This window comes from Grus americana, chromosome 5 (genome assembly GCF_028858705.1).
Source record: "Grus americana isolate bGruAme1 chromosome 5, bGruAme1.mat, whole genome shotgun sequence".
Classification (NCBI taxonomy): Eukaryota; Metazoa; Chordata; class Aves; order Gruiformes; family Gruidae; genus Grus; species Grus americana.
Genome location: NC_072856.1, coordinates 9,830,264 through 9,855,454, shown reverse-complemented (window position 1 = coordinate 9,855,454; position 25,191 = coordinate 9,830,264). Strand labels below are relative to the sequence as shown.

Genomic DNA, 25,191 nt, shown 5'->3' with positions numbered 1-25,191 from the left:
TAAATACACTGTGATCAGATGACTAATGATCCTGGGTTGTTAGGTCATGAGAAAGAGCTATCACAGCGAAGAGAATAATCAATTACAACTGTTCTGGACAGCAAAGGAAGTTGAAACAGTATCCTTTTGCAAACACTGCAAGGTCCCTACCATCATTAGAAAGGGAATAGTCGTAAAGAAGGAGGACTGTCAGGGTGGACCACATCTAGGTCTGAGAAGGGTACACATGCAGTCTAGAAAAATGAAAGTTAAATATGTTGTACCTTTGGTAATGCAAAATTGCCCTCTGAATTTAGAAAGTAGTTCTCAAGACAACTGACATAGCAAGCAGTACATTTAGTCTGGCAGCAATTAATTCAGAAATTAGTTGTGACGAGAACTGACTTGCCTCACTTGACTATAAAGCCTGAAGGAAGGATTTTCCCTACAACAGCCATTCATGAATGAGTCAGGTAGGTAAACTCCTGAGTTTAAAAAAGCCATTCCATTTCTAAGTCACTGGAACCTCTCTGAAGACACTGGAGGAAAACAAAAAATAAATAAAGACCACCATTTAAATTTAATTTGGGAAACTTTCTATTGGCATATGTCTACCTTCCTCAAAAGTCCAGAGGAATGACAGCAGGATTTTCTTTAAGTAGTAGAAAAGTCCATATATCCTGGAGAAACTTGTAAGTTGAGCTCCAGCCTTTATCATCACCTTCACCCACACCTTCTCCCCCACCCCTCCCACCCTAAATCACTTGAAGGGAAAATAAAGTATATTATGAGAAAAGACTTTCAAAAGTACAGACATAATTCTGTACTTCTATAGCCTGGTCATTGTAGTCTGGTAGCTGGCAGTGCTCTTTTGGAGAGAAGTGTCAGAATAAGCATGTTTCCCCAGAATAACCCTTCCTTTTAAAAGCCCTGTGTCATTATGGGGGTAGCATGGTTGTCCAGATCCATAGCTGTTGTAGCTAGGATTACAGGCAGTAACAGCTAAGGAAGTCCAGATCAGTAGGGAATACCCGATAAATGCTTTGTGAACTGATGTAAAGTGGAAGTGCAAAGAACAGACACTTGCTCTAAGGTCCTGTTGATTGGAACTGACACACTGAACGTTTTCTGATGCTGCAGAATGGCAAATAACTACATCAGAGATAATTCTTGGAGCATTAAAGAAGGATAATAGGAGGTAATGAGATAAAATTGCTGATCTTTCTCAGTAGAATCTAGAGTAATTGATGAGTGCCTTAGATGAAGCTAGTAAATAATGAGGAGACCGAAAGGGAAATCTAAGAAGGAAAGCCTGAGTGCAACAGAAGAAAGAGATGCTGAACAGACATTCAGTGAACCCGGAGCCTACATACATCTTAGAGTTATAACCCATGACGGTTACCCTAGGGTAACTGTAAAGCAACTGGCTGTTGCCAGAAGGTTAAATATATCTTTCCTAAAATTTCTGGTCCAGGTTAGTTACTATCTGAAGACAGACTATCTAACACTGGAAAAAATGTTAGGTAGATTACCTGGGCTGGAGAAAAGGTATATTTGAAATACACTCCTTTAGACCTGAGGTGGATGTGTCCTCTTAAATATTGCCTAGGGAAGGAACATGTAGCTTCTACTGATTGACAAAAGAGAGTTAGTGGGATCTGCACTTCCAGAACCAGGCTTTGGCTCTGAATGAAATAATTGCAAATGCAAAACTGACCTCGAATCTGGAAATAAAACCTGATCAGACAACCCTCAAAGCGTGAAATGGTCCGAAGTCCCAAAAGGCCAGGAAAGGCACTCCCAATGCTGATGTGTCTAAAGAGCAGACTAGAGTCTCTAAGTCAGGGACAGTGCTTCCAGCATCATTTTCTCTCTTTACTTCTTCCCGCAGAGTGGAGCTGATTTGTTAAGTGTCAGTACCAAATTCTAGGAAACAATTCTCTAACGGGCCTCTTGAGGAGCCTCTTAAAACCAGAAAGTCTTGGAGTTTAGTGCCATTCCAAGGAATAGAATAAACTAGTAGATACTCTTTTTTTTAAACAGGACATTTAGGCAATTCTGATAGCTCACACCATGACGTAGTCTGGCACTGCGTAGTAGGCTGGATGCATTGGCAGACTGCAAGGCAGGGCAAAAGTTAGACTTGTGATAACCTGACTCTGATAAGCCTTGGATCTGAAAAGGAGTCTGGAGTTTTAGCTAACATATCTCAAGAGGTATGCTTCCTTGTTTTGGGGTTTTTTGTTTGGTGGTCTGTTTTTTTTCTGAAAGCAGAACTTGAAACATCAACAAATAAAATATTATTTTAGGCATAACCCGTTCCAAAAGACATGAGCTCTTACTGTGACACAATCATCATTTGAAGTCATTCTCAGGACAGAGCATTTCCGTAGCAGGAAAATTAGAAAAAATTAGATATAAAGAGAATAAATATGATTAGATTAAACAAAGAAAGAGGATTGAAAACTACATGTCCAGAAGCTAGATGATCTTTTCTACAGCCAAGAAGAGAGACAGGAAAAAGGGGGAAAGAAAAAAAAAAAAAAAGGCAGAAGAGAAACTAAAGCCAAATAAATAAAATAAAAAAGAATTTAACATTTTAAAAGTGATGGTAGTGACATACCAAGAAAACCCCACAAAAAGGCACTCCAGTATATTAAAAATTAAGCTGTCTGAGAGGAAGTCAGGGTTACACAAGCACTTGCCCATCAGCATGAGCATGCCTATCAAAGGGCAGCTGGTAGGGGGGTTGGGAGGGGAGGTCTCTGGTTTGAGTGTTCAGGGTATGAATATTTAGCACAAAGGTATATATAGGCAAGTTTTTTGATATGAAATCAATGGTTATGAACTTGTTCAGATTGATTCAGATGCCCACGTAAACGAATGTTTGTACACGTCTCACACTACAGATTGAGTGTAACTGTACTGGACTGTGTATGTACTAGAGACTGGGCAGTACTGTATGTGTTGGCACCTGTTCATAACTCCAGTTATCAAAATACATTACTTAGAAATACAAATACTTGTATCCAGGCAAGTCTTCAAAACCTCCAAGAGTGGAGACTGCAGTGTCTTCTCTGGGCAATCTCTGCTACTGCCTGACCATCCTTGTGAAGAAAAAGTTCTTCCTTATATCCGGTCTTACACCCTGCCTTGTTTCAGCTGGTACCTGTCGACTTTCACCCTTCCAGCATCCATGGTGAAAGAGTCTGGGCCACAAGTCCCAGAGGGCTTTCACAGAAAGCCTCTTAGCTCTTTGCCTATTATACGATAAACCAGGAAGCTATATGAAAACTTGCGGAGTTGAGATAAGCACGTTGTCAACAGAAGAGCCTAGGCTAAGAAACTGAAACCCATTCTCATTCAGTAGTGAACTAAGTTACATTGCAAGCAAGTACAATTTAATATTTATTTCCTCTTCGTAAATGCGTGTTAGCTAATACTTCAAAGATCCATTAAAATGCATTACAAAGCGTATGCAGAAATTTCTCATATTTTCTGATTTTGGCTGTGCAATTTTGTGGTTTCAGGAATTAATTCTAAAAGACACGGCAACTATGTGTACGAGTTGAGGGAGCTCCCAAGGTATAACAAGCCAACATTTAGTATATGCAAAAAGTGGGAAATGTTACAATATAAAAATTTTTGCCTTATAACCCAAGCCCAAACCAGAACAAACAAAATAAATGTAAAGAAGGATGCAAAACCCCTTACATGGTCAGAATCCAGTTTGCTTTTTCTACAGCCTCATCAGTAGCAAGTAATCATGGCCAGAGAGCTGTTTCTCTTCTGCAACTTCCTGGTGCTCATCCCGTTTACTTTAAATGATTATCTTTTACTGTCTGAAGTAAGACATAACTATCTCCTGAGACAATTTTTAACCCAAACCTTGCCAATAAGTGGTTAAGGTTTCTCCAGTGTAGTGGAGATTTTTGTACTTAATCTCATTCAAAGTCTTCACATTTTCCAATCAATGCTGGAACTAGCTGTGGCAGGTACCTTCTTTTTCTTTTTTTTTTTTTTTTTTAAAACTCTTCTTTAATCCCTGAGTATCATGATATGGAAATCAGAGAGTTCTAGAAAAATGTGTGGAAGTTTTCATCAAGGACAATCAATTCCACCCTACAGGAAATGTGAACTAGAGGCTTGTTTCACCATTGTAAAATTACTTCCTTTTTTCTGTCTAGAATACTATATGCAATGATTCTTATAGAAAGAAAATTCAAGAATACTCTTGTAAATGCAAAAGACCAGGAGGCTTAGATTTTACAGACTCAGAATTAATCTCTACCTCCTCATTCTCAGATACCTGACATATTCCAATTCTTTCATATTTAACATACTCCTGTAATTATTGCTTTGGATAATGAATTTAATGACTGTGTACAGCTATTTCATACTGATTTATCTCCTGCTGATAGCAGGACTGTTGATCAATACATGGGAAAGAGAATTTTCATTTAGGGGTTTGGATGCAGCTGCATTCCCCCCTCTTTTTAGGGGTACAGCACCCATCTCTCTTTGAAACCAAAGTACACGGCTTTGTATTCTTTTCTGTGTGATAAATTTAAAGTAGGTATATATGGCATGCCCACATAATTACTAAGTTTAAAGCCACAAGTAAATAGTCAGTGTCCATTCTTCCCCGCCCTCCCATCATATGTCACTTGACGATTATGTTTCCTGCTTGTAATTTCTCAGCCCTCCTTCATGAAAATCCTGAAGAATTTTTAAAGTTTGAAATGTTAATTAGGTAGGAACATTGTTTTCATGCACTAGCATGAGGAAGCTTTACTAAGAAACCTAAACTATGTGGTTTCACTATGAACTGAAAATTCATCCCCTCTGATTTGCAAACCATTGGTGATTGAATGTTTCACATCGAATCAGAGTAAAAATGCATTACTTCCATATGCTTATAAGCAGTAAGATGACAGACTCAGTTCCAGTGATAAGATGATGGGAATGTACAGAACGCAAACATGAGCAAAATACTTGAAAGTTCTGAATACTTGTTAAATAAGACTACATCACTTCATACATCTCAGAATAAGCCATTTACTAAGTAGCCTGATGTGCTTGTATTAGGATAAAAGGTTAGAAAATCCACATACAAGTTGAGTACAACATCAAGATTACATAAGCATAGCTTAATTTGTATATTAAAAAACTTAATAATTGCAGTCATTAATGTTTTTTTAAAAAATATAAACAAACTTTTCTTATAAGGAATAATAAATTGTGAGACATGGCTAAAAGCCTTTTAAGACTGCTTCTTTCAAAATGCAGTATATCAACTGCTTAAAAAGATGTAAGATTCTTATAAAATGCTGGAACACTGCAATTGAGAAACTGCTTTTCTAAGAGCTTGTAAAAATACCTTTCTATCTAAAAAGCTTTGGTAAGCCTATCAGTCAGCTAAACAGCATCAAAAGAAACAGGCACCCATCAGCATGTCTTTGAAAACAAAGGCAATGTTTGGGGCTATTGTTTCAAGGTAAACCTAGAGAAGAAGGACTTAGAATAAAGGTCACTTACCTCACTTGTATCACTACTACTCCAAGTTTCCTTAAATGTTTTCTTCTTCAGGACGTGTTGCTTGGTTTTATAAATGCCATATGTTTAATGAAAACTTCACTCTCACTACTGCCCTGCTTGCTTATGTTCTTATGTTGGTTTTGCACCGGTGAGTTGTTAAATTCAGTGACCTAAACTAAGAATTTCTTGATTCACTTTAGAGCAAAGAAAATTAAAAGGACATCTCCAGGAATACTACTATGATGAATGGATTTAATAGTAAACTATCACAAAAAATAGTGGACATAAGAATCTAACAGATTATGCCAAAAAAAAAATACAGAGCAGCATCTAATTTTGAGTCTTTATGACTCAGTTTATCACTGCACATGAGAAAAGCAGGTCACATCTGCACACAATATTTTATATTGACTATTTAATTGTCAAGCACATATTTATAAAGTCCACAAATAGCACCAATTTTGGAGGAATGGTGAGCACTTTGAAGGACAGGATTGTAGTTCAGAACTTTCTTGATAAATTGAAGATGCAGTCAAGATGAAATTCAGGAGGACAAATACAAAGCTTTACACTTAGGAGGACTGAAACGCATAGACAGAAAATGAGGAATCACAACGTAGGCAGCAGTACGTGCAGGAAAGGATTTAGGACTTTATCATGGACCTCCTGTACAATACCGAGATGCTCCTGCAATAAAGGCAAGTTGCATACACTTAGAGGACTCTGCATGAAGAAAAGAGAAGCAATTATGATACTCCAAAGGATTATTGTATCTAAATTCTGTATGATTTTATGCTGAAGGTTCAGATTGACTGTTGTGTACAATTCTGGGGAACATAAATAAGACTGAACTCCCACTGGAGTGCAGAACTGGCAAAATTGAAAAAAGATCCCCTACAATGAAAATATGGAAATTTTAATAAGAAACAGGTAGAGAGCGTATGGAATTGGAGAGAGAATAAGGGAAACTTCAGAATAACTGTCTCATAAGATATCAAGAAAATTCTTAATTTAGAAGGATAATCTGATTAAGAGACAAATTTAACCACTATTAGTGAAGACTCGGTTTAGACATTAGTAAAAACTCAATAAATTTTTCCTTAAATTTTCTATACAATATATTGAAGTGTTTGAACAGGCCGCTTGGAGAGATGAACTTTTTGTTGTTGTTGAATACTTCTTCAAAACAGATCCAGAAAATACCCACCAAGGATTTCCTTAGAATATTTATTCTTCCTCAGAGAATGAGGAAGATAGATGAGATTCAGCGCTAAATTTCTATTATTCTACATTATTTACCAGACTAAATCTATTACATTGCATACATATCTTGATTAAAATGGCCTGTACAGATACTGTTCTATAGCCAATCAGTGCTTGATTGTTGCCCTCGAGCATAATTTGCCTTCAAACAATTTGCAGACTGTTGCTAAACGTTGCAAAAGAGAAAGATCAGCAGACTGCAAGACGACAGTTGGGAATGGCTTGTGTAAATAGGCCAATGGGACATGACATCCAAAGCTCCCCAAGTGCCACACTGCACCCGGGTTGTACAATTACCACTGGCGTACGTAAGAGCCATATTATTATATCCCCAAACTTCTATGACTGAATTTGGCATCTCTAATTCCCCAACCATATTTAATTTAGCTATTTAACATATGTTTGCGTGTTTGTGGAAGACAATGTGATTTGTCTGTTTTAAAGCCAAATTATGCCCTGGGTATGCTACAAGGACAAAGAAAAAGAAGTTTGGCTGCATTAAATAAACAAACAGTAATAAAATCAGATTTTAAAGTCTCAATTTTCTCAGAGGAAAACAGATTTAGAATGGTGAAGTCCAAACTACACTTCTCTAAAGGTCTCTACTCCATGGAATGTATAAAGGTAACCAAAAAGCGTACAAAAAAAAAATACCTGTCCGCCCAAGAATTTTAACAGCTGTGCTATTTATAGGATCAAGACACTGCAGCTTAATGATTAATGAAGACTGACCGTACCTGCTGACTTGCAGAGTCAGACAAAAGTAAATGAGCCATAAGGAGGTTGTAAAAGGCAGAGCAAAGCTCCTGTAGGGTGAACTCATGGCAGCTGCTTACTCTGCGTTCATCCTTTGCACTGGGCTGCGGCACTCAACCAGCTGCAGCATGACTGGGATCACTGAAAATAATGTTTTTCCAGCCTGAGTGTACTGTGTCCATATCGGTCACCGAGATGTTAGTCCTTATTTAACACCTTGTTCCTCTAGCACATGCCCCTCTACAGTACTTTGAGGCACTACACCTGCTGATCTATTTAACACTCAATAGCTGTGCAAAACAGAAGCCACAGTCCCAGTGGGATCTTGACCTGAGTACAGTGTGGATTCAGGTTTTCCCCATGAAAGACGTTGCAACCCATACTTCATGATTTCAAAGTGGCACTCACAGGCTTCAAAAGATGGTGGTTTACAGTCCCTGAGGCATCGGGGACAAGCATATGTCTTATTTGGTCAACTTTCATTTCTTTCTATCCTGGTTATACTGCAAAGTCTTGCTGGTATGAATGAAGCACTTCGCCTCGTGCAGTGCGTTCATGTGCTTTGACCATTATTTGAACAGGAAATACATCTCCTCAGAGAGACAGAGGTTTATACCACTAGTCCAGAAGTAGCATTTATTCTCTCACCACTATTAAGGAATTTTCACTAAGTTCTGTTCCACTAGGTAATTCACTGAGTAACATATTCTCCATCTGAGCACAGGAAATACATAACTGCGAGTGGCATGCAAGTTGTTGTACACAGTTCTTTCTTACTCTGCACAGCTGTTTAGACACCATTAGGATCTTCACATTATAATACAAACACGGTGCAAACCCTTGAACTAAACTTATTTTTTCTTCCTCTAGTTACTAGCGTGATACAAGAGACATTGGTATTTATCACTGCAAGCATTCCTGGGATACTTAAATAAGAATCTTAAATCTGTATCAACACAGGCAGGACTGGCAGGCACTATCTGAATGAACTTCAGTTAATTGAGCTAGTGTGGGATGAGCACAGTCAGTACTGATTGTGCCACAGAAATACATATTTAGTTATGCATAAAATTTGAAACTCTCATCTGCTAGTTAGAATACTGATTTCAGATTGCAATCCATACAATAAAGCTAATTAAACAATCTTCCCTCCACTGAGATCCCCTGGGCTTTTTTTTTTATCTATATAGAATTTCCATTTGCATCCTACTCTGCTGACTTCACAATTCCTCTGTACTTCAGCAAAGCTTAGTGAGTCTCTCACTATGAGTTAGACGTACACCTGGCCATAAAGGCAAAACGCAAGCCAAGTCTTTCCCATTAACCATGGCTATAGAGACATTAACAACTGAAATACAGAAATGAATGGTGAGAAGTTTCTTTTAAAAAAGATGAAGCACCACCATTTCTACTTCTTAACATTAGCTGATGCCTTAATGGTAGTTTATAAAAAAAAAAAAAAAAAAAAGAAAAAAGAGAAAAACAACAAACCAACAGCAAACCACAAACTGTCCATATTAAACAGATTTCTCCCAAATAATATTAGGAAATTGTTTAATTTTAAGGAAGATGGAGTTATTCCAACATCAAATAAGTTATCACTTATTCTAGATTTTCTTACAAAATGTATGAAAACCAGAAAAAAGTCTCTAGGCAAACTCAATAGGAAAACAGGACCAATACCTACTGAGTTCACACATCATATTTGCTAAATACAAAAACCAGAAGATGCTTCAGAAAGACATACCAGGATTAAAATTATTTCTGTCTCCTTATAGATCAACAAAATTAGAACTTTTGTGTGATTCCCTTGAAAACATAGAAATGCTTCCTTGAGGCAAGAAAAATCTTCTATCTATAAATCAGTATTAAAATTAGTATCAATATTATTACCCATCCTGAAATTAAAATCAATATCATTCAACAATATTTCTCAGTTTGGAAATTCAAATAGCAAACAATACCTCATCTGACAATCAACAAACCTACATACATTCTACCTACTTGCATAAATATGATGTATATTCTCAGTTTCCAGAATTCCTTTCATGCAACGTGATCTTGAAATAGCTGAAAATACTATTTTGTGAATAATCACTCTGGATTCTGATCCTTTTTAATAATGATAAACAACATTTCATCCCACTGAATGTGTTCGTTAAGTAAAGTACTACTGAGCATCAGTAAAACAGCAGAATCTAATTTATGACTGATAAAACAGTCATTACAGCTGTGGCAAACACTTCTCAGAGCCATAATCTACATCTGAATGGAAAAAATATCTAGGCAAAGAAATACAAAAAGCAAAATGTTAATAAAACAATTTTCACATTCACTTTGGGTAACAAATTCAGGTGTCCTAGGCTCTAGTTCAAATACTTGATGCTCGTGTTTAACCGCAAGAAGGTAGGAAGGGAAGCCGAAGTCAAGGTACAAAAGCCTTGACCCTTGAAGAGGTTGCATGGACTACAAAATGTGCTATGTTGTTCTCATGTCAACATCCACGAATATTTATCCTTACTTAAGCATAGTCTGCATTCTGCTGTGCAAATAACATCTCTCTGAGCCAGGCATACAGAGAGGAAGATGCCTAGGGAAAGTTCTCTCACCTGAAAAGTTCCCGCATGGTCATCTTCTTTGTCACCTTCTTTTCCTTCCTTGAGAGCGATCAATGTGAATCCTCGAAAGTAAGCAGGAGTGGCAGCAGAAAGCGTCACTGAGATATAATAAACAGAGAAATAATGGAAACATAATTTTAATTGTGAAATCAGCCACTTGTATATCATTGCACAGATCAACTTGAAAGGTCTATGTTTATAGTTGATATTAACAAAAGTCAGGGCACTAACGACACGGAGCAGAGCCAACCAGAATACAAAAACTTTCACTCCACATTTCCACATAAACTGGAAAACACTGGCATGATGTGAAATACCTCAGCTATTTTTCTCCACACACACCTCCTTTTTTTTTTTTTTTTTTTTTTTTTAAAGCAGATTGCTAATCTGCTCAGATCTACAGGAGGGTTGTTTTGGTGGTGGTGATTTAGGGGCAGGGACACACATGTTTATTTGGGTTTTTTTTTTCTTTGGCATTTTTGTGATTTTTTTATTTTATTTTATTTTTAAATGTGAGGGAACATCTGAATATTTGGCTTCAGCTTTTGTCCTGCTCTGAGCATAGCCAAGGATTTAGGCATATTAGTGCACAGAAAGTTTCTTTAACTGTAAAGCAAGATGACCATATTGCCTGCTCCAGCTCAGCTACCCTCACCACAGTACTCTAGCTGATGGAGATGGTTGCTATAAAACTATACTTCCTCTCCCTTAACCTCAGGGCAGAACAGGACACAAAGTTAAACTCATGGCTAAAGCAGACCTCTCAAGATTGTGCTGCCAGCTCTGACTGCCAAAGCATCCTACGCATCAGCAAAACACCCTTCCTCACACACCAGTCCTGACCGGGAAGGTGTCATTGGATCCACCAGCAGAGAATAATTCGTGTAATGCTGACTAATTTGTTTTTACCATGCTCAGCATCAGGATTACATCCCTCATTTTCTGCTACTGTGAGATAACTTTGTATGATTTTTCTCTTTGCCATCATCAGTACCTGAGTACCACCCAGCAACGCTCAAGTTACGGTCAGCAGTGGCTCTTCTGAACACTGTCAGAAAGACCAAATGAGGCAGGACATTTGGGGGAGTTTTAAAATTACTGAATCCTTTTCAACACCTTATAAGAATCCTTTTCTGAAACAGAGGTAAATTTCAGGGAAAAATTCTTTTTTAATTAAAGGAAAAGAGACAGAAAACTGGACTAACACTAATACAGAAAACTACTAATACTTTTAAGTAGCTTTTACTTCAAGCGTAACGCAGACAGCGTTGCTTGTAGTACATTATTGTCACACTCTCAAACTCTGAATGGCACAATAAAAACTGAAGACCACCCAGAGTTTTTGTGAGCAAACTGCAACTACCAATGCTGCTTCATAGAGGAGTATTCACAAAAGACTCCCTCTCACACAAATAGGCTGCAAGCGGTTGAAACACATTACTGAAAATGACAGATTGCCCTTAAAAGATATGGATTTCAAAATACGTCCAGAGTTAATTTGGAACATATGGAGAGCTTTTTGATCTAGAAATTCAATAGTAGAAAAATATAAAATATGATATTTGAAGATTTCCAGCATAACGCAGCTATATTTGGGTCTAAACCCCATGGTGTTTGTACGAATCCATAATTGTTCTTATTATATGTGAAAAAAGGCGGATTGGAGAGACACACAAAAGGTTAAAAATTGAAATGAAACTACCTGTACACCTGCAAACACCTGTGCAAATATAGAGTAGTGATGGGCATAATAGCAAGTCCCCCAACTCTCAAGATTTTCAGCACACTTTTCATTCCATGGAACCTTATTATGAGGTTAAACCTCATCATTTTTGAGAGGAAAGAAACTTTCACATTTTATATACAGGAACTGAGTAGTAGCATAATAGCATTAAAATTTCTGATTACATTTCTAAGTATTGCTCCAATTCATTAATTCATTATCTGCCCAATAATTAGTAGTATTAGCCTCATTTTGCAAACTTTTGCAGTTATATCTAAATGAAAACCCACAGCCAGCCTCTCCGTTGCAGTAATTGAGAAAAACACACTGCTGAACTCAAGGATGAACGCATTACACTTGCTTGAACACTGATTCTTAGAAACTAATTGCCATAAAGGTCTTTAACATGCAACAATTTTTTCCATATATTACATGTAATTCAAAAGTCTGAATCACTATGAGTAAAAGGTTACACTAGGAATACTTAAATACTTATGCAAGCAAACTGAGAATCCAGCTGTGAATTGACTCAACAGTTTTCATCATTTTCCTCACATATTTACAGATCAAACCAAACAGTTTTCCAAATTCTAAACAAAACACCTACCTATAAAACAGAGAACATCTGAAATACTACAAAAGCCATCAGCAAGGGAAAGAAAAAAAAAAAAGGTAATTCCAAAGCCTGACTCATAGTTTTTGAATGCCTGGGGTTAGCAATACTCATACTGTGGTTGCACAGTCATTTTAACCCAGAATAAATCTGTGCTTCCTCCAACAGGAGTGATCCTGCCCTCCCCCACCCCGCACTGCTCGTACAGCGGCCACATCCACGCAGCTGTGCTGTCAGCTAAACCAGGGAACACATCCAGCTGAAAAGTAAAACAAACCAGAAAACCCCAACCAGAGAGTTCAGCTGGGTCCAGTCCCTGAGCGGCTGCACTGTGCAGCCCCAGGAGCGCTTCTGCAGTGCCGGGGACACCCAGGTACAAGTGAGGGGCCGGGAGGGTGATGACCCGCAGAGTGGACTCGTGGGATTTTAGCATCCGTGCAACCTCAGCTCAAGGATACCAAGATGAATGTGTGCTTTGGTCACCCCTGAGCTAGGCCAGAACAAACGTTAACGCCTGAGCTGAAACGATTTCTGTCAGTTCTCTGAACTACCCAGTGCGCTAAGATAACATCGCTGTGTAAGGCTTTATTTGAAGTACTCCTAAACACAGAGCCTTGTTACGGTGATGGTTCTGTAGTCACTGGCTCTGGACTGATTGTTTCGGCACAGAAGAAGGAGGCTTGGCATTGCACAGGCAGCAACGGGAAGCTGACAAACTACATCTGGTTTTCACAAGAGATAGCGGCTCCTCGTCGCATAAGAGTTGAGAGTTCTCCTTCTTGGGCTAAACTGTGCCAATTTAAAGAACATCCAAGTATTGCTCATGCCACGATCACGTTAATTAACGTTCACTGAACGATATGAACTTCCCATAAAGATCAGTTAAATCTCAGTGCAAGTCTCAAAGTTAAGGATTTTACTTTAAAAGGAAGATTACATATCAACAGTTACTTTTGTCTGTTTCCATCCCCTCTGGCAAATCTCTGATTACATTACAAGTTGCGCTTTAGCACACACCTTCAATGCACTTCTCTTTCCCCAGTGTCCCCAGCTAAAGGTGGGGTGATCAAAGCAGTTGCTCCTTTGGTTTCAGGCAGGAAACTTGACCTTCCACATCCTACACTGCAGCACGTCCTGTGTTGTACCTTGCACAAGTACCAACAAATACACTTTTAATATTTACTTTTATCCGTATTTTGTGAAATTTGAGAATCGCTAAAATATTTACAGAATGAGGGTTTATTTGTAAAGTATAGAAAAGAGCTTGCATGTTGGGGGAAGAAAGAAATGGAAAGAAAAAGATTCACCGTTCCTTCGTTGTCCCCAAACTAATGCAATAGCGTGTGTAACGTTAACTGAGCTTGTCCTTGAAAACTAAGGTGAACAGACCTACAAGTGGAAATTCCATTAAAAACAGAAACAGCATTCACACAGAAGGTATATCTAAGGACTATACTAGTCAAATCCTCATTTTCTTCATCAGAATAACAATTTCAAAACTCATGGAGGAAACTCTGTACATTTCATGTTAGCACGTGAAATGGACATAGTACTGCCTTTTTTTAGAAGCAATTTCATTTATATTTTTAGTAGGATGAAACTAACCCCATTTTTCATGGAAATCTCATGCAATCTAACTGCACATATCAATAAAGCTAGGACTGAGTACTTTCAAGGATCATTACCCCATAACACCATCTAAACTTAAGGCTCATTTGTGGCCTGTGAATGCAATGGGAACTTCGACCTTCAGTGGAAGGAAGAGCAGCTACATCAAGGTCTAACTTAAGCAGCAGGTGGGAGAGGACCTTTGATCCCAGGATGGTGTGCCAACAAACCTGGTGCCATGGGAAGACCTGCCCACCACATGCATTTGGCTGCCAGCTCCACAACGGGTGAGGCAACAATATTGCAGCCTGAAAGACCAGGCAGATGAAGGCCACTTGCAGTCTATAGCATCAAGAGTCCCAAATGTTAGAAATCAGTCATGTCAGCTCCCCTGTGAGACACCACGAAGCCTATAGCCATGGTTCCTCTTTTAGATGGCTCCTCAGCCCTGCTGCTACCTCATTTTCGATTGTCTGAAACAGAAGAAAATGTCCTTATTTACTGCTGCCAGTGTTGCAGACCCAAGAAGGCACATACTCATTCAAAGAAGTTATTCAGGGCTCAGGGTCATTTTCATCTATCACAGCTCCAGAGAGGTGGAAAACCAATGCTTCCATATACACAGATCCACCCAGGATTTCCCCTTAAGGAAAATAGATCCAGGCTGATCTAAAGGTAACTGCAGAAAGCCATAAAAATTTTCCCAAAGACAAATGGCAGCTGTGAACTATGGTCTTCTGATTCCCACACTGCAAGAGTGCTGCGATGTTTCCTCCAGTAGTTGCAGCTTGGGGGTCTTACATGGGTGTCACATCAACTGATGATCGAGAGAGTGACAAACATAAATGGAAGCCTCTATAACATCAATTTGGTGGAGCATGGCATTTGTATGTACAGTTAATTCCTGTGTTATCCACCTTGCATAAATACCAGTTTATTCCAGGAGCCCGCTAGGGAATGTGCCAAGGATCCAGATTGCATTAAATCAAACGGGGCCATGGAAACAGGCACATTTGGCTCCAGCACAATGGAAGTTGTGCAAGTCTTCTGCAGTGTTGTACATCTAGTGGTTTACAGATAAAACCCCACAGACCTGCCATAATACTGCATTTTTTATCATTACTCTGATTTTCTAATCTTTGTATAAAACAGTAATAAAGTTCCAGTTGTACTGCAAAATTTCCTTTGAAAATGAGCTCTTGAAACTTTCTGTAATGCTGCTAGTTTTAACTATTGCCATAGACAACGTATGTGCTACGGTAACACTTACAGTCTTCCAACCATTCAGAAAGCGTCCTTAAAGGACTATCTAGATAAGCTTATGTGCCACCTGAATACTTCAATCTTAAATACCAAAAACTTGGGCACATATTTTGGTCTGCATTTTAATTTTTTACTGTTATCTGTAATTTTCTCATTTACAAGAGGCTACAATATACTAATGTGATTTTATTAATTGGGTTCCTAATGCCAAGACCTAATATCTCCACAAAATTAGTTCTGCTAATTCATCTAGGAGTTTCTTTCCTCCTGCAATTCCATGTAATAGAAACTTCTTTGGTAGATGACTGAAAATATCCAATAATGCTTTCACAGAAGTAAATTCCAAAACTTTTTAAGAACTTTCACTTTTGTCACTGCCAAAGAACTCGACACTTTTCTTTATCCTGCTTAGTAGATGTATCAAACTGACATGCAACATGAAATCTCTCAGACTCAAGGTACTAATCCCAATGTGTGAAACAGTTAATGGATTTGTGGGAAATGTGCATTTCCTCACACCACATTAAAATAAATCAATTATTGAGAAAAAAATTAATCAAAAATCATGCAGTTACAGGCTGATGCTCAAAACAGGTTAATCACTGCTGCAGATGTATTTTTCAGCCTTTAAGAGAACATGACGATTATGCTATGTGCACACTTTTTTCTATCTATACCAAGATTCCCATGTTCATGCAATGGGAAAACATTGCTCTTTACGCTGAATCGAAGGAAGATCAGGAGAAACACTTAGAAGAAACTCTCAAAATTTCTTTTCCAAAGTGATGCCTATAAAGTACGTTAGTTATGGTAGCTAAAAATGTCCAAATTCTTTTCAAAGTGCTCTTAAAATACAAAGTTAACAGGTTTGTTTCCAAAGACATTATATGGTGAGGAAGGAAAAGTGACCAAAAACTGCCTTAGCCTATTAATTAGAACAATACGCTGAAATGTGCTTTGGAAGTTAATTTCAAGGATTGTATGCGAAATGCTCAGCAGAGAACGAATGCCTCCATCTCTTATTTACAGTGGTCATTAGCACCATCTCTGCCTCTTTCCTGTTTGAACCATCTGTTCATTTCCCCAGAAAAAAAGGGGGGTGGGATAAACATAAGTGGAAAATGTGGGAAGTTGGCAGTGTGCTGCATCACTGTTTGCCCATATGCTAACTCATTATATTAACATTCATATTTCAGGGCAAGAACAATTAGCTCTGAGTTTCCTCTTCTTCCTGCTGAATGTTAAAGCTTCTCCTGTTCACCGTGTTGTATTTAAAGGGACAGGAAGAAATCCTATAGAAGTAGGTAAACGAGGGAAGATTGTGTGTTTTGTATCACATCAAATTGTGATCTTGTGCTAGCGCTGAGCAGGCAGAGAGGTTCCATAAAAGAAATTCCTCTTAATACCAAAGTTAATGTTTAGGAGTAAAGGAATACTGTGAAATCCAACTCCCTCTCACTTGTCATGAAAGCATCCCCAATAAAGTAATGCGTGGGAGTATATTACCCTGTCTTAACCCACATAGTCACACACACGCCAAAAGGGATACAGAGATGACAGGCAGCCGCGTTATAGTTTCAGAGACGCTTGTGCTGACCATTATCGTTAGTATCGGAAGTAGAGGATGGCTAACTTACCCCGGTAACTGTTTCCAGGCTTGTAAAATTCTGGATCACCCTCCACCCTGAGGCTAAATTCATTATACCCTTCCCTCCTGGTTCCTTGGGCTCGCAGGATCCGACTGCAATATCCCTCGGATTTCGCGGCTTTCTCCAAGGTTTCGTCAGGAAAACCCTTCGCCACCAAGGGGAAAGTCAACGCCAGAAGCCGCAGGGCTAGAGGCTGCAGATGCGCTCCCATCCTCGGCGCTCCGCACAACTTTTTATCGTCGGGGCGGCGGCGGTGCCCGGGAGCCCGGCGGCGAGGGGTGCCGGTACCGGGGGAGGGGGCGGGCAGGGCAGCACGGGCAGGGCGGTACAGGCAGAGCGGGCAGGGTGGAACGGGCAGGGCGGCCTCAGTCAGCCCCAGCCGGCAGCGGCCCCCAGCATGAGGCTGCCAGGTCGGAGGGACCGGCTCAGCGGCTGCCGGGGAGAGGGAGGGGAAAAGCAGGGAGGGGGCAGAGAGGGAGGGGAGGGGAGAGGAGGAGAGAGAGGGAGGGAGGGAGGAAAGTCTGATCTTGCCCAGATCCCGAAGTGAAGTGCTGTTTTGTTTCAGAGCCTGTGATTAGCAGCTCGGTAATGTTTATTTAGCCGAGCTGAATTCACAGGGTTTGGTGAAAGAGCGGAGCACGGGGGACGCTGCTGTCTCCTAGACATCCAGCGCAGCGGCGGGGAGAGCTGCTGCCTCTCGGGCTAAGCCCACAGACCTGAAATTAATCACCCGCATTCCTGCCAAAGTCTATAGTTACTGTAGGGATAACAAAGCTCAAAGAATTTCCCGACACACACCCCCCCCCATCTTTCTCCAAACCAACAGACATGGTAAACATTATCAACTAAATCAATGCAGATGGACCAAGACAACTCCTTGGTCTCTGCACACTTGACAAGCAAGGAGCATCGACTGCAGCTTCTCAGGTGTAAGCATCTCAAGCACCACAGAGGAGACAGATTTGCCAGAAACATGAGATTCATTTCTACATCAACCTGCAACTATGCATATCAGACTTGCAAGCTATGTAAGCGTACAGGCAAGCACATCACGTACACATGACGGCTATGAACACAGTTCACCGAAGTGAACACGGGAGGTCTGCTCTGACGCTCAGAAAAATCCAAACGCAAACAGGAGAAAGCGAGGAAGAGCAGGTCTCATTATTTCACCTTCTTGCAAGTCATACTGAGGCACAATGACACTTATCTAAATCCACAAAAGTTTACAGCAGTAGAAAAAAAGTGAACCTAGACCCCTGGGGTCATTAATGCCAATGTTTTGATCCCCAAATGTTGCTCTTCTCTCCCTCGCTCCACTGCCTTGTAAGTGGAGGAGAAAGTCGGAAAGGTATGTCCTCGATCAGGACCTGAACACTTTCAGGATGACAGATACACAAGAGGGCACAAAACCCTTTCTAACCACTTTCTCTGGGACAAGACTGTAGCAGACTGATGAATACAACTGTATTTAAGCACAGCTTCCAAGGAAGTATGGGAAATAGCAAGCAGCTTGAAATCCTCCTGGTACCTACTAAGGCATTTTCTAGTATCAGATTTGCAAATTTTGGGGTTCCAAACTTACCTTTGGAAGTTGTTTAGCAACAACCTAGTATTGTGTGTCAAATAAAGGTGTTTCTTCATCAAGGTCTCTGTGAGGATGTTGAGATTTTATTTTTTATTGCAAACATGGAGTTATTGATAATATCCATCCATATGCTTGCGAAGAGGTAGCAAAGCTTTTGTAACCACGCTGAATGGCAGCATCCAATTCTGAAGCACGTGCCTGCTTAGGCACCTGCAACAGTGGCCATGGTACCATCCATGTTGCTTCTGCCAGACCACTTGGAAAGCCAGGCTGACTAGGATTTCCACTGCTGAGAAAAACGTTCAACTATGGGAGGATAAACAGTCTTTCCAGCACAAGCAGCTTTTTCTGTTCCTCTCACCCTGCTGAATGAGGCAGAAAGACCAGTCCTGGCTTTCCAGGGTAATCTGCTAGGTCATCTGCCTCCACTCAGTCCTCTCCCTTCACTGTTCCCCTCCCATCCAACCTGCCAGTACAAGTGCAACTTAACCCATCATCTTTAGGGCAACAATATTAGTCTGCTTTTGCTACTGAAACTTTGAGTTGGCTTGGTTATGCAGGATATTTAGTTGCATGCTTCCAAAGACTCGCATTCATTTAGGTAATTAAGTGACTACAGTTCAGCAATGTCATAGACTCTTGGGGATCATTTGACTGCTACGTTCAGCTCATTCATTTTATGAGAACAAGGTTCACTTTATCCAGGTTCTTCAATCAAATTTATCAGTGAAGAAAAGCAAACCAATACGCAACTGAAAATGACAAGACCATATTGGTATAAGATGCCTGTGAATTTGCTTCATTCTCCATACTCGACTTCTCATTTCTTTCGCTGAGATTGATTGAAAAGCAATTACCTGACTGAAGCATTCACGGCAGGAACTACACAAGCTTCTGCACAATCTGCCTTTGTTCTGAGCTGGAGTTCTGGGTTCTAACTCAATGCTCCTTGGAGGATTTCAAGTCCTCATCACAATTTTTTGGTTTTTATATGGTACCAAACTAATTAAAAGTTAACTAATTCATCAGCATCTATTGACTCTAAACTTAAAATAGATCCTATCTCTCTTACTTTTTTATCCCTCAATTGGCCTGGCCTGTTACTTATAGTTTCCTTTTCATTTAAAAGCTAAAGTGTTGGAAAGTTTCCTAGAAAGGTATAATACAGCATCTTGTACAAAGTGAATGCTTCAACTTAGCAACTGATACAGATAAATTAACTTGCACTGCCTACAGCCATGAAATGAGTAATTTGTCGTAGAGATGGTTTAGAATATGGGCAATGTCATTAAGCATGGGCATCCTCAGGGTTTTCTATTTGTTCTACTAATTAGCGTGTGTTTGCCTAAAGCATCCAGCATGATGTATCAGTCAAAGACGCATGCAAACTGATGAATCCAACCATCCATGGCAAATTTAACAGAGAAAGCTTCGTATCTTAGAGACTGCAGCGCTGCTTTTGTTTGTGTACTTTCTGGGATGAATAAAGTTGCTGTCCATGACTATTAGGCATAGCAATCATCGCTGGGGTAATATTGCATTTGACAGAGCTGTAATGGCTGGAGGAAACTCTCTCCCCCCTCCTCACACCCCCAAAGCGGGCTTTCCTAACAAACAGAAGCATTCACAAGATCTGTGGTCTTTCTTAGTTTTTGCTTTTCCAATAAGGAGCTCATTTGTAAATGGCATTTTAGAAGTCTGCGCTACTGCAGGATATCTCTATGTTGACTGGAAGATATCTTAGGTGGTGTTTTAAAATTTTTCTTTCCTTCTGCTTCTATGATTTCAAAGAGCTATTTGAAGTCTTGGGAATTACGTACAAGGCGACGTGCAATGCAATGCTTGGCTATGCAATACATGATTTTAAGGCCCCTAGCCCTCAAAGTAAACCAGTGCCTCAGGTAATGTCTAAACTGCTTACAGGATTATTAGACCCCTTAGAGTCAGTTCACAGGGCAGAGGCCAACAAAACTAACCAATAAGAAACATCAAGGTGACAGGTGCCCTAAATCTCATGGCCATCAGGTGCTTGATAACTTTACTGAGCTGGAGAATTCACCTTCCCAAACCCGGGAGCTGGAAGCTGAAGCCCAGCTTTAATATATTATATAAATAAATATAGTAATAACAACAGTGGAATACATCTCTTTCATCAAAAGATGACTGGCAAGAATGATGCCTAGTCTTTTACACAAGAGCTGGTGATTAAAGGATGTCAGAGACATGTGTTTCAATTCCTTGTTTGTTTTGTAAGTGTTCAAATCATCATTTCTCACTTCTCAGGACGCTTCTAACCTTGATGCTCTAAGTCTTCTGGAAGCACTCGCAGTCCCTCATGGAAATGTTAGAGTTCTAAAGTTGAGCTGAAGCTCTAATGAATAGCCAGAGAGAAAGGAGAGTGAGGGTACTCTATCAATTAGGATGAATTTTTTGGAGACTGAAATCTAGGGTGCCTTTTCTTTCTCAGAAGACATTGATGGTATTGGGTTCAATAGCTATTCAGTGTTCAGGTGATCACCTAACTTTGGAAGCTTGTAGGAAGTGCATTCTGAATACTGCTACCAAATTAAGACACATAGATTGGGGAAAGGCCCCAAAAGATCTTTTCCTCATGAGCTAAGTGTTTAGTTGCTTATCACTGCCAAGACAGAGGATACTGCTGTTCGGGCAAAGGAAGAGTGCATCAGATGACTGGCAAATAACACTGCAAAACAATCTGCAATAAAACCTTTGGTGATTGGGAGGGTAACCAGGGAATTTGAAGATTGCACTTTCAAATATGCCTATCCCATTTTTAGACCTTTATGTCTTACTGTAGATCTAGCTATTAGGCTAATTTACATTTCGATCTCCTTCACCCCCCCCCCCAGCAGTCACAGTCAGTTTTTCTTAACCAAGATAGAAACTTCTTCTATTGATTTAGAAGGAATAATAATCCCATTGCTACTAAATTTCCCCTTTATCTACAGTAAGAATAAGGCTTTTCTAATGCCAATTGGTCTATGCTGTCTTTGAAGTCTGTTTAGAAAAAGATCTGGAGATATCTGTTCTCCTATAAAGGGCTTTGGACAGATTTAGGATTATTACTTATGGCTCTAGCACTGTTCTCAACTTCCTTTCTCTTAGGAATCTAAGTAGTGAAGAGTAATGACAGTAAATGTTTGCAGAGGTCTGTTCACCATTTATACTACTGTCAGTCAATACAATGCATCTCCAATATTAAACTTCCCAGTAGCTCAATTACATTTGCCTGTTTGGTCATGCATGTCTTCAGCATAATTTTACACTGTCAATTCAGGGAGTTTTTATTTCCAATACATTTTATAGAAATATTTGGTTCCTGACATGATGAGAATAGCAACATACGTATTATTAGAGAAACTGCAATGCTGAGAGAAACAGCGGGAGAGAGAAAAGCTCTGTTAAAGTTCCTTTGGGCTTAACTGGGGCAAAAACTGAATGAAGCTGGAGAACCATGGGACAAGATGTATGTGTGAAACAGCACAGAGGCTGCAAAAAACATAGAGAAGTCTTGCCAGCACCCTGGGTAACACAGGCAGAATGGGATTTAAACTAAGGCTGCTCTTGAATGGATCTTTCAAGATCAAATGTTGACAGAAATTCATCTTCCACACTCAGTCTATTTTGGGGAGGAGGTTTGCTAAGGAAAGACCCAGGCTTCTTGGAGTATTTAAACTCAGGATTCCTTTCAATACCAGAGAGTAAATGTGTTCTTAAAAAAAAAAAAAAAAAAAAAAAAATCGCTCCCTTTATCCCACGCAATGACTCAAGAGTTATCTTGGGAATCCCTGAAAACTCCCAAGACTAAACAACCAGTTTCTCCAAGCCCAGCATGAGGCTTCATTTACGCCTAAGGAAATTCATTGCCACAAACTTGGAGCACCAGCAATTGCATCTCCTCCAATTATACCTGACTGTCTCCCTCATCAGTCCCTGCCTTTAAGAGCTTCCCAGTTTCCATGGTGGGGGAGGAGGGGACATGTTCCCTGGCGCTCTTCTCTAGTGCTTGTTCCAACCCCACTGCTGCATCTCTCAAGTGCCCACTGCTGCTGCCTTGCCATAGTCCCACCACCATGTGTCTATGGTCACCTTGGCCATAACATTTTATCACAGAGTAGAAGTTCATCTCTAAAAAACAACAAAAAAACCCCAAAACCCAACCCCAAACCTAAGTTCTTCTACACTCCTTCCAAACTAAACCGCACAACAATAAGTCTACAAGGGTTTGCGTTAATTCAATTCAATTTTGCATACAGAATAACTCCCTTTTTTACCAATTCCCAGGCTGGATGTTTTTCCAGGAAGAACACAAAAGACATCTTCTATGGTCAAAGAAAATGATTGGTTTATATCTGGACAAAATATTTAAAAAAACATTCACCAAGTTTTATATATACCTATTATTTATTCAAACAATCCATCCCTTTTTTTAAAAAAAGCATTTTTATAGCAATATAGTAAGTAAAACTTCAATCAACTCTGATAAGAATAGGACTTAATTACATAAATACTTGCCCAGATTACAGTAGTAATTAAATCTTACATGTGGAAAGAAAAAGCTCCTTGTGAAGCAACACAGCCTATCAACACAAAAGACCCAAACCCAAGAATTACATCATCTTCAAAGAAAAAAAAAACCCACAAAACCAACACCCCAAACCCCAAAACCAACAACAACAAACCCCAACCAAACAGATAGTGGAAGGATGAAAAATTCTTTGGGATTTCTGGCACTGACTATGAAATCAAGACAGAAGAAAACATAAATATAAGGTGAAGCCATCAGTGAACTCTCTGACACATTTGCACACCGGGACTATAATCAAGCATGCTGATGTTTGCAAAACAGAATCATCTCCCAAAGCAAGCTTTTTACAATAACCTCCTGCTATGTGTTAAGAATTTATTTTGTCCATGTTCTCCTGTTGGATTCAGTAGCCTGTCTTCCTATTAAGGAAAATATTTACTGTAACATGTTGGACTGACACATCTTTTTTCATATATCATTGGATGGCAGGTTTATTTGAACCTCAGACTATCAGCTGCAGCACTTCTGTAGTTTACAGACAGTTGACACTTCCATTACAAGAGCCATTATCCCCAGGAATCTAAATCAGCTGCTTTTATCTTTGATCCAATGCAAATTAAATATTTGGAAGTACAATGAATTCTAAGGGGAGGGTGTGCAGTGGTGTGTGTGTGTTCATCTGACATCAGCAACATACTACGGAGGAGAGAGCATGGCCAAGTTGAAGTGCAGGACTAACAAGAGACTTGCATTTCAGGATTCATTCTGCCACTGAACAGCTGCGCTGAATCTGAGCTCACAATGTCTCTCTGTGGCCAGTTCCCTATCAGGCAGAATAGCAGAATATCTTTGTAAAGCACTAAGATCTACAAATAAAAAACATAGCCTAAGAATAGCTAATATCTACGTATTATTACTGCATGCAATGGTTAAAGCTCTACGAGTATTAGAACATGGTTTCAAAGCAGTTTTTGGGCACTGAAAGAGTTTTAGAAAGTTTTCTTTCAGCGTATTTGTGCAATTCACAGTTATACGAAGTATTGCTAGATATTCATTTGGGTCACTAGGAGCGCTGATGAAGATAGTCACTATTCACAGAATCTCTGTAGAGACATTCTGCAGTTGGGGATATCAGAAAAAAAAAAAACCCAAGAGTTCTCCAACAAAGTTTCTTAAATCTCAGATTTCCAGTTCAAATATTAAGGGAGCTTTGGGAAATCTTTCAAACATTTACAGACCCATTTCTTTTTCACATCAAAGAAAGTTTTGTGGCTGCAATTTAGAAAGGAATCTAAACTATATGACAGCAAACAAGTAAAAAATACATATATAAAAAAACCCTTTCAAATATGTATATTCGTACACATGGAAAAAAAAAATCACAAGGGGACACCATGCCTCACCATGATCTTCACCAAGGGCTGCAGGGGAATCTCTGCTCCAGTGACTGGAGCACCTCCTCCCCCTCCTTCTTCACTGACCTGGGTATCTGCAGACCTGTTTCTCTCACATATTGTCACTCCTCCCTCTGTCTCCAATTGCTCCTGGTGTTTTTCCTGCCCCTTCTTAACTCTGTTATCCCAGAGGCGCTACCACTGTGGCTGATGGGCTCAGCCTTGGCCAGCAGTGGGTCCATCTTGGAGCCGGCTGGCATTGGCTCTATCAGACGTGGGGGAAGCTTCTGACATCTTCTCACAGAAGCCACCCTTATAGCCCCGTGCTACCAAAACCTTGCCACGCAAACCCAATACAAGATCAAATAGGCAAAGGTACTATGCTAACAAGGTACTCCTCTTTCTGAGTTCTGTGGACACGTCATCTTATTTTGTCATCAGCATATGAGGTTAAAATTGCAAGCTGGTAATGCAAAACAGGGTTTGTGGGAGGAGGAAGTATCTTTTCCCAGACCAGCTGGTATTGCTGAAAAAAAAGAAAAAAAAAATGGACAAGCTTTGAAACACACCAGCCCTTCTACAGGTCTGATAAAGCGCTATTTTACAAAGCTAACAGCACGTTCACAACAATTTCTCAGTTTCATTAGACC

General features: G+C 39.7%; 1 protein-coding gene across 1 annotated transcript in view; it reads right to left on the bottom strand.

The window, feature by feature from the left end:
• The window catches only part of SPON1 (spondin 1), a 205,990-nt gene extending 188,528 nt beyond the window's left edge, over positions 1-17,462 (bottom strand). Inside the window, exons 1-2 of the mRNA XM_054827814.1 lie at positions 16,999-17,462; positions 10,146-10,252 (exon numbers count right to left, since the gene is read on the bottom strand). Coding sequence (XP_054683789.1) covers positions 10,146-10,252; positions 16,999-17,221 — 330 coding nt within the window. The 5' untranslated portion in view covers positions 17,222-17,462. The remainder of the gene's footprint in view (positions 1-10,145; positions 10,253-16,998) is intronic.
• Between the last annotated feature and the right edge of the window lie 7,729 nt (positions 17,463-25,191).